This window comes from Lissotriton helveticus, chromosome 12 (assembly GCF_964261635.1).
Source record: "Lissotriton helveticus chromosome 12, aLisHel1.1, whole genome shotgun sequence".
Taxonomy (NCBI): Eukaryota; Metazoa; Chordata; class Amphibia; order Caudata; family Salamandridae; genus Lissotriton; species Lissotriton helveticus.
Window position 1 is genome coordinate 25,736,195 of NC_136073.1, and position 10,474 is coordinate 25,746,668.

The window sequence follows — 10,474 nt, forward strand, 5'->3', positions numbered from 1 at the left end:
CCCTGGACTGGAAACAAGCATCCTGGACCGGTTTCGGGGCATCACCCCTCATCAGCCAGGCTAGCTTGAATCCAGTGGCGCAGTGAGCACAGGACACACGTCTGGGCATACCCTTACCACTTAGAGCAACAAAAGGAAAAGAAACAAATGATGGACGGAATGCTGAACAATGCAAACAGTCATCCCGTCACAAAGATCTGGGTTTAATCCATCGTTCTTTTACTCACCACGCCCCCCCAGTTTGAACCCATGCAAATCAGTCCTGACCCTGTTCCTCATGGGAACTGAGGCCAGCGTTGCTTTCTTTCCACCTCCATCAAGAAGAACTTGCCAAGTTATCAATGAAACGCTATTATGTGTTAAATATTAGACGAGGCTTACAAAAATACACATGCCTACACATGAGCTCTCCCAATCTGCAATTCCTGCACAGTGCCAGCAACTCACTTCTGGGCACTGACAGGAGCAGGGCACGGCCAGGACTAAACATCAGTCTTGGGTATTGTAGGTCCTGCAAGGAAAGCATCAAATAAACAGATACGGGCACTGTTCGCTTTGCAGCCAGCAGCGACACAGGAACAGCTTCAGACCCACAAAAGCTCTCTTCATGGGTCCGACAAGCAGGAGCGACCAGCACGTCCTGCCGGACCCGGTCTGTTCCGAGCAGCTGCACAAGGGCACTGGACGGGCCTGACTGGCAGCGGGACCGGGCTCTGGTGCCCTTGTGGAGAGGCACAGAGGGCGCCAGGCTCGGCTAAGGCCTGTGATCCTGCAGGGACCTTTCATGGGCGGGTACCTCTTCTGTTAAGGGCTTCCATCTTCTAATGTTCACCATACACTCACAGGTGCCCGCATATCCTGGGCGCTCGTCCAGGTGGCAGGGACTTCCAGCATGGCACTGGAGTGGCGGAGGCAGACGTATGTCCTCCGTCCCATGGGAAGGCAGCGTCCTCAAGGGGTGGGTGGGAAAGGGATTCATTTCACAACAGGCTGAACACAAAAAAGATCACACATCGCACAATGCGGAGCTTCCATCGTCCTGGAGAGTTGGCATTTTAAAACACGACACACGCACGTTCCGTGATATCATTTTTGGTCTATCTCCTTGAACCTTGCAGCCGCTCCAGAGCCCTCCGAGGCAGGCAGGTCTGCACACAGACCAGTGGTCACCTTGACTCTGCAGAGCTGCTGCCCGGGGAGCTCCTGAGACGAGGGCTGACGGCCGCGAGAATGGAGCGGACATTAACAGGTCCTTCCATCAGGTAATGCACTCGGCTCTCACATTGGTCGCCCGGGGCACCTGGGACGGGACGTGCCTAACATGTTAGCCTCCCTGGAAGTAGATGTGAGCGGCGCTGCGTAGCTCTGACCTCGGCAGCCCTCACCCCAATACTACGTGCTTTCTGAAAAGCCTCTGGTGGACTCAGAGATCACTGCCTGGGTCGAGGCAAACTGCTCCCAGAAGTGATGAGAAGGAAGCGCCATTCCGATATTCCATGCCTACCAGTGACCTCCGCGGGGTGGACGCTCTGATGGGCACTCCAAGCATGTCCCATGCCATGGTTTTCAGATGCTCCTTGTACCGTCGGCCATCGGTCCTGCACAAAAAGGGCAACCCACCCCAAGTCAACAGCTCATGCCCCTCTGAACGGGCACACAGCAACCCAACCCAGGGTTGGCCTCCTCGGGACTCATCTGTGAGGTGCAGCTTTCACACAGCTAGGTGTGTCCCAGGCCTCTCCATCCACCCCCTTAGGGAGAGTAACAGGCCCTGCGACTCCAGCAGGACATGGAGGCGAACCTGCAACAGAGCGGCCTGCCTCACCCAGGCACAGAACAAGGAGAAGCTCGAAGGATGTCAAACAAGGCAAAGGGACTTCCAACCACCAACACATACGGTCCTGCTGAAGGAAAATAAGCTTGTCTCCACCAGAGATCAAGGAAGAGTGACAAACCTCAGAGACAGGTCACATTTAGCAGTAAAACAGACTAGCACAAAGGAAAAGAAGGAGCAGTGACGAGACCACAGCGCTGCACAGGCCCATGGCACGCAGAGGAGGGTTTAAGAACGGAAGAGGATGGAAGGAACAGCTGAGTAAGACTGAATAGAAATCGCAGCCGGGACTAAAGTATAGGTGATGGGTAGATGAATTTTTGGTGGACCAGTGTGGAGCAAAGTATCATATTCCAATCTAAAAAGAACAAGTAAAACAAACTAACGTTTTTAATTCTTGACCTGCCGCATATGTCATACCAGCCTAAGCTGGTACCCTGTGGTATTAGCTAAAGCAGAGATTTTCCCTTGTAGGTTACGGTAGTTACTGAGATGAAACCACAGGATTTGGCATCAATGAGAGTTGGTCTACAATTCAGGAAAAATCTGCATTCAATCCATAAATGAGTGGAGACATTGATTTTTTGGGGGAGGCTAAGAGAAATTTTCTTTTAGACAGGTCGAGTTTCAAGAGATGAATAAATATCCATCTTTGGACATTTTTCAAGCTGTTAGAGAACAAAAAAATCTCCATCAGAGTAGAAATCTTAAAATACGATGGGTGTCATCCACATATTAGTGATACAGGACCCCAGCGTTACTTAGGATAACTTAGAGAGGTTCCAAATAGAGACCGGACTGAACTATATCGCTCCATAATCACTACATGGGTCACTCACACAGGCTAATCACGGCACCTCCAAGCTGTTGAGGGAAAAAAATACAGATTTGGAGTTGGGGGATATGAAATATGCTTTATCCGAAGGTGATACATTGGGCTATAGATCTTACAAATGTTCATCTCAAAATCAACAGGATTTATTATTTTATTTAACATTAAGGATTCAAATATCCATGCAGCTGTTTCCATAACTTTTCTGGCTAGGTTTATGAGACACTGCTAAATTAAAGGCAACAGCACAGCTGCATAACATGCATCCATAATAATGTTTATGCTAAGTAACATCCCAGAGGTTTCCGTTTATAACAACAAATATACATTTATGCTTTGCTTGAAAGCAAAGAAATTCAAGAAACTGAACAAAAAAACATGAACTTACTGCCACACACTGAAGACAGTCTATTGGTCCTCTCAGTAGCTAAAATGCATCCGAGACAGTGCAGTCAAATGCATCAAACACTGAGCCCGGTCAGAGGAACCTGAAGTACAGTTAAAAATATGCTTGGCTTAAACGAAGTATCCTACAGTGTGCTAGATAAAGAAGCACAGTATAAATTGCTGTATGCATGGTATAAGTATCTGGCAAAACTGCACAAGTGTTACCCTGGGTTATGCCTACTATGCTGGAGGGAGGGAAGTGAAATCGACGACCTCCTTCGTGCCAGGTGTTCATGCCCACAAAGTGACTTTCTGCGAGGATGTACAGTCTGGGATTCACAATATATTGGGATACCCTATGCTGGGGAAACAATCCTTAGCTTTGTTTGGAATGAGTTCACACAATATCTAAGAGAGGCAAAATGATTATGTGGAACTGTTTAGGGGGCAGCCAAGACCACCGCTGCAGCAGCCGTGAAAAAGAAAGACCCCTCAGGCCAATGCCATGCCCGACTTTGGATGCTCATGGAGATATTAACCTGGGGCATGCCGCATGATAAAGACTGAAGCAGCCTGGAAGCCCCCGTTGAATTATCTAGTGGAGGGGACGCCAGCACAGGTTCTAGCCCAAGGCATAGGGCCCTGAACTCGTTCTTAGCTTGTAGATCTCCAAGGTCAAACATTGCACAACGGTTTCTCTACACACTAACACCCGAGTTAATGTATATATGAGAGCTGTGTCATTACTATGCATTTTGTTCTGTACCTATGGCATTGTCTAAGCAACCATGGAACGTTCTCTCTATGTACCCTCTTGGGAGGGGAGACGGCAGGGTAGGAATCAATGTTAACTTTATTACCTCAACTCGTGCTTGAGCAATGATACTACAGTCTTAAGGGGGCGGGGGGGGGGCAATAGCTGATTTCACTAAATATGTAAAAATAATATAAACCTCTTAATATACATGGATGTATCATTCCAACGGAAAACCAGACATGTTTTCTTTTTAAAAAGAAACTGCTCAGACTGTGGTTTAACAGAAAAGAACAAGTTAACTCAAATCGGATACACTATTTGTAAAAAAAAAATACAGTTACATAAGATGTCCACAATATCCTAAAATTACATCAACCTGATCCTCTGGCCTAACTGTCTCCAACTGTATTACATTGTTTTCATATTTTTGCCTTAAGTGTATAAAGAATGCTTGGGTCTAATTATGTATCTACAATGCTTGTGTAACTCACTGAATGTCACACTTCTAAACCCACATAGTACAGCTGCTGTGAAATACTCTGCAGGGAACACGAGGTGTACAACTTAGAATATCTGAAATATGTGCCAAATAGTGTTACTACATAGATACATCACTGCAAATCTAGTACTTGTACTGGGATTCTTTCTAGGTAGTAACAGGAGGTTGGAGATTAAGTTTTTATGAACTCCAATAAGCGAACAAATACTAATCCTGTCACATAAGAGTAGCTCCTTTCAAAATGTTTATTGCCTAACAGCTTTAATATCACCCCGGGCCAATGTTAAGTACTTAAACGCAAAATACAAAACTAAATATCTATCTGCAGCTAGAACAGACAAGATTGAGAAACGCAAAAGACATTGTTTTCAGTAAACATATCATTCAACTTACTATAATATGTACGGATCGGCGTGGTGCGATATGCAAGTTGGTTCTCAACTAAAATTTAATTCTGGTATTTTATATAGGACTTTAATTTTAAACATTAGCAGTGAAGCGCACTCTTCTTCAAGACCTCAAGCAACAGCTGTCAATATTGATAATTAGCCATGAGGACAATTTGTGCCTTTTACCGAACAGAAGCTGCAAATACCAGACTGTAAATTAAACACACTAACACGAAGTGGATTCTCACACGCAAAACATGCAAGCGAATCATAAGCATCAAATGCCAAATCCATTTCAAACGCATAGAAGGCCCTTTTGCATATTTTGGCATATAAATCCCAGCTTATTTTAACATCTTACTCATAGAATGATCTAATGACAATTGCAAAAATACAAATTTCTGCAATAAGGCATGACGTGCTTACATTTTTTTCTTCGCCTTCATTCTATGTTTGCACATCACAAGTGGCGATTATGTGCTATTGCCTACATGTTGTGTTTTAGTGTGACGCTTTCCTTGAGCTTTCAGACAATTTTTTTTAGGATATTGGGTGTGGCTTTAATACATGCAACTTAAATTAAGTAAGCCACATCTCCTGCATACACAAATACTTCAGACATAGGAATCACATATGCATTTTATAAAGGTATTGAAATTAAACAGCATTGACCTTACATTTGGAGTTTCGTAAACACTCTAAATGAGGCAGTGTGAACCACCACACAGAACACATGGTTCACTAACCTCGTTTACAGCAGTCGAACATGCGAACTCTTGCACTCACCAGGATCAAAATGATCTAAACTTAACAAATTTAGGACATTCTCCTCCCCAAAGGTGATTTCTGTTTGTTCAGCCTCAGCTATTAACGTACCTATCTGTATTCACTTACACCTCTGGTGGGTGGGTCCCCGAAGGTTGCATAAATACATACCTTGTTTTTATCATGTACCTAATCCCACTTTCTTTCCTTTGGGTGCTGGCTTTACAACTAAACTAACTGTGAAACTCTCACTAACAGAACCAGCACCAATGACTGAATAGGATGAAACCAGCTATATACATATCTTGAAAGTACAGAATCGTACTGTTGAATTGCAACCAGATAGCTGGAGATCTTTATATGTTGGGGGGTACTGCAACAATGTCACAGATCTGTAATTGCTGCAGAAAAAAACCTTAATGTTAATACTCATGCCAAACTTTCTCCACGCCCCAAATTCCTCTTGGAAGCACAAACAAATTCCATCTATGAAGTCTAAGATATTTTCCCATTCCTGGGAAATCAGTAATACCTGTATTGGTTTCCCTACTGCTGTTATAGTAAAGTTAAGCAAAAAGCTGTTACATGTAACATTTAATCTTTCTTCATTAACGCAATCACAACCTCAGAAAGCTGCTGCAAAACTGCTTTGCACACTCTGATGTGAGTTAGGGACCCCATTACTTGGTGTAACATGTGACTTCAAGGTCCATTTATGGACTACCAGGTTTACTGTCTACACAACCCTAACGTCCGTCCTGCTACTTCCGACCTACTGTAAACCAATAACACATACCTGAGGTTTCAGTTTCTACCACACAGAGATGCCTCTATACAAGATCTGCAGGAAACATTCGTTCAATTTCAACCTTGGAACACCCCTGCTATTTACTTCTTCCAAAACAAAGCCACAATATTATTTGGGAGACTAGGAAAACCTGTTAATGTTGCACATATCAAAGAAACTAGTCTTATGGGCCAATATACTCACGTCATTCTCGATGTTACTCTCTATGAGAATGTTCCTCCTTGTGTGTCCTATGGCCCACATGTGACGTCAGGAACCTTCACAGATCACAACCTAAGTCCTCAGTCAGTCAAACAAATGTGTATTTGCCCAAGTCCTGAAACTTCGATTAGAAGTCAGTCCTGTAAACCAGTGACTGAAGGGGTTGGCGAATCCTTCAAGATGGCCTTGGTGACAAAGACGAACACTGGGATTTTATTAGCAACGCTTGAATTCCGACTGCCACAGCGAGAATGTGCAGCCTTGGATCCCTGTGTTTACAGGAGACCCGAGGGACAAGGTCAGCACCGCCAAGAGCTGGACTCAGACATTCTGTCTTCACTGAAACCATCTTTACAGATTTCACAACGAAAACGCCTTTGTAAGCTGAAGGATACGGTGGGGATTTGGAGTAGAGTGTCGTGGCATGTTTTATTAAAATAATTAGGTTGATTAAGTATTTAGAACGCCGCACAGCGTGGGAAATTGAATAGCACCCTATTAACAACGCGAGGAGCAGACAGTAAAATCTGACAGTAGAAAGGAAGCTGAGCACAAAATCCGAGATTCAGAAATAAAGATGCAATGCTTCTGATTAATACAAAAGGGCCCACTAATTCTTATCTGTCACTCCATGGAAGGGGCGGCTGGCGCTGCCAACACTCCTCTTTGCCTGTCATCCATGGGTAGTCGGGCTGTCTGCAGTAAGAATGCTATCTCTCTTGAGGCATCGGGGGCTTCACTCGCAGACACAAGCCCGCTGTCACGCACCGTCAGATCGAGGATTCCACACTTGGGGGTGCGGGGGCTATCACTGAGGCGTCAGTGCTGGGAAGCGCAACTCCTCTTGGTGATCTCAGACTGGCACGGCGTGACTACTGCTGGCAGCACTCATGCCCATGGGGGGGGCACTGTCACTCCTTGGGGCGGGCCCTGCCACTCCTTGGGGCGGGCACTGCCACTCCTTGGGGCGGAGAACCCGCTCAAGATCACAGAGATCGCTGCAGGGCAATGATCTAGGTGCCGAGCGCTGAGCATGAAAGTGAGATGTGGTTACATTCTTCCCGAAGGGCATGCGAGGTCATGTTATTCTCAAGGCCGCGATAAAACAGGGTAGGGATGTAGAAGGAAGGAACTCCTGATTGCTTCGCCACGGCTATGGCGCAGGCTAGGGGAAGGCAGCCCTGTTGCTCCGTGGGGGGGGGGGGGGGCTACCTTAATGCTCCCACAGGACTCGTGCCCCTGCGGGGGGGGGGGGGGCTCTGCATGCAGCCTCAGCAGGGCTCTGTCACTCCTGGAGGATTAGAGCCCCATCTTCAAGATCTGAACGCCACGTCTCTCCTGGAGCACAAACAGCCCTCCACCTGAAACGTGCAATGTCACCCCTGGGGCACATCCCTTCTCCCCTAAGCCTTAAAAGAGTCATATTTACTCCTATGGGCCCCCGTCACTCCTCGAGTAACCCGCTCCCCGTTCTGTATAAAAAAAGGTCAAGCACTACTCTGGGGTCCCGTTTTTAGGCCCCCCTCAGACTAACAGAGGTCACAAAACTACTGTGGGGTCAAGTCACTCCACTGGCGTCTTGTCACTCATACTAGGGGTGGGGTAGGTAGGTGGATTACTCACTGGGTGAAAACATATCTGTCTACATCATCAGAGGGTCCTATCAGTACAACCCTCCCCTTCCTAAGCCTCTGCTTCTAGAGGGAGCCTATCCCTGCTCTGGAAGTGGGGAGGGGGGTCAATCCTCTGGATGGAGGGGGCCCGTCACTACTCTGGTATCTTGTCACTCTACGGTCGCACGTATGTTTACATCGTCAGTGGATCCGGCTGTGCTGGGGAAGCGCCTGGTCTCCATAGGTAGGGTCCTGTCACTCCTGGGAAGGGGTCTTTTTCCTTCTGAGGGGGTCCCATCTTTCCTTCACACCCCTTCCCCGGCCACTTTGTTCGAGACGGTCAGCTTCGGGGAGGGGTCTAGGCAGTCCTGAGAGGGCATCCTGTCACGTCTGGGAAGGGGGTCTAGGCCCTCATGGGTAAGGGTCCTGTCACTCCTCGGAATGGTACTTGTCGCGTCTGGGAGGGAGTCTTGTTCTTTCTGGGGGTCCCATCTTTCCAACCAACCCTGTCAATTTGTCGGATGTTCTGTAAGCCTTGGGAAGGAAGGGGAAAGGTCCCTCCTGTGAAGTGGTATTTTTCTTTCGGGTGGGGGCGGGGGGGAAGAGTCACACCCCTTCACCTGTCACTTTGCCGGAGGTCCTGTCACGCCTGGGAAGGGAGTCATGTCACTCCAGTAAGGGAGTCCTGTCACGCCTGCGAAGGAAGGGGTCCTGTCATTCCAGTGAGAGTCATCTCACGCCTGTGAAGGAGTACTGTCACGCCTGGGAGGGAAGAGGTCCTGTCACCCCGGTGAGAGTCATGTCACGCCTGTGAAGGGGTCCTGTCACGCCTGTGAAGGGAGGGGTCCTGCCACTCCAGTGAGAGTCATGTCACGCCTGTGAAGGGGTCCTGTCACTCCAGTGAGAGTCATGTCACGCCTGGGAAGGGAGGGGTCCTGTCACTCCAGTGAGAGTCCTGTCACGCCTGGGAAGGGAGGGGTCCTGTCACTCCAGTGAGAGTCATGTCACGCCTGTGAAGGGGTCCTGTCACGCCTGAGAAGGGATGGGTCCTTTCATTCCAGTGAGAGTCAAGTCACGCCTGCAAAGGAGTCCTGTCACGCCTGGGAAGGGAGGGGTCCTGCCACTCCAGTGAGAGTCATGTCATGCCTGTGAAGGGAGGGGTCCTGCCACTCCAGTGAGAGTCATGTCACGCCTGGGAAGGGAGGGGTCCTGCCACTCCAGTGAGAGTCATGTCACGCCTGGGAAGGGAGGGGTCCTGCCACTCCAGTGAGAGTCATGTCACGCCTGTGAAGGGGTCCTGTCACGCCTGGGAAGGGAGGGGTCCTGCCACTCCAGTGAGAGTCATGTCACGCCTGGGAAGGGAGGGGTCCTGCCACTCCAGTGAGAGTCATGTCACGCCTGTGAAGGGGTCCTGTCACGCCTGAGAAGGGATGGGTCCTTTCATTCCAGTGAGAGTCAAGTCACGCCTGCAAAGGAGTCCTGTCACGCCTGGGAAGGGAGGGGTCCTGCCACTCCAGTGAGAGTCATGTCATGCCTGTGAAGGGGTCCTGTCACGCCTGGGAAGTGGTCTTATTCCTCAGGGTCGGATGGGTTCTATCTTTTCTTCCTTTTACTTTGCCGGGGGTTCTCTCTGCCCCGGGCAAGGGTCTCGTCACTCCCACCCCTCCCCACCTCACTGCCAGCCCCACCCAGAGCACACCCCCGGTGACAGCGGCACTCACGGCTGCTTCCAGAGCCTTCTCGGTGGGGGAGCTCCTGTCAGGGGTCGCGGCGGCTGCTCCGGCTCCAGCGGCTCGCGGGGGCGGGGCGCACTCCTGGGACTTTGGGCTCCCGCCTCCCTCCCTCACTGGCTGCGCTCGCGCCAGCTGCAACCGCCCTCCCGAGCCCGAGCCGCGACAGCGAGGAGGGACTGCACGTGCCGGGGCATGGGCAGAGAGGACGGACTGAAGGGCCGCAGCGGCTAGACAGGGAGGAGGCCGCCTGGCGAGACGTGGGCAGAGACGACGGACTGAGGACCGCAGCGGCTAGACAGGGAGGGATGACGCCTGGCGAAACGTGGGCAGAGACGACGGACTGAGTGCCGAGGCATGAGCATAGAAGACGGACTTCAGGTCAGGGAAAGCTCCTTCAAAGACACCGAGGGTCAGAAGGGGATATTTAAACAAGCATTTGCAATGCAATAGGTCTCGCAATTAAGAGATGTTGAGCTATTGACACTGTAAATTACAATGCCTTTTATTTATGTGTTTAAAAAACCTGGAATAATAAAAGGCATTGTCAGGAAGAGGTGTGGCACCTCGGTCAAGGCGACTGACATTAAAATCTGGGGATCACAGTTCGATCCCCGGGGCGGCGGCAGATTAGCCCAGCACCATGTGACTCTGGGCAA

General features: G+C 49.1%; 1 protein-coding gene across 4 annotated transcripts in view; it reads right to left on the reverse strand.

Moving 5' to 3' along the window:
• SLC25A42 (solute carrier family 25 member 42) overlaps nucleotides 1-9,977 on the reverse strand; it is a 169,254-nt gene extending 159,277 nt beyond the window's left edge. For 2 of the 4 annotated variants that reach the window (XM_078671154.1, XM_078671153.1), the window contains exon 1: nucleotides 9,807-9,977. Coding sequence is in view for 2 of the 4 variants with exons in the window: in XM_078671152.1 (XP_078527278.1) it covers nucleotides 6,455-6,459 (5 nt within the window). In the remaining 2 variants the exon portion in view is untranslated. Of the gene's footprint in view, nucleotides 1-6,454; nucleotides 7,123-9,806 lie in introns of those variants that run through there. The other 2 variants (XM_078671152.1, XM_078671151.1) reach the window with 1 other exon arrangement.
• Nucleotides 9,978-10,474: the final 497 nt, after the last annotated feature.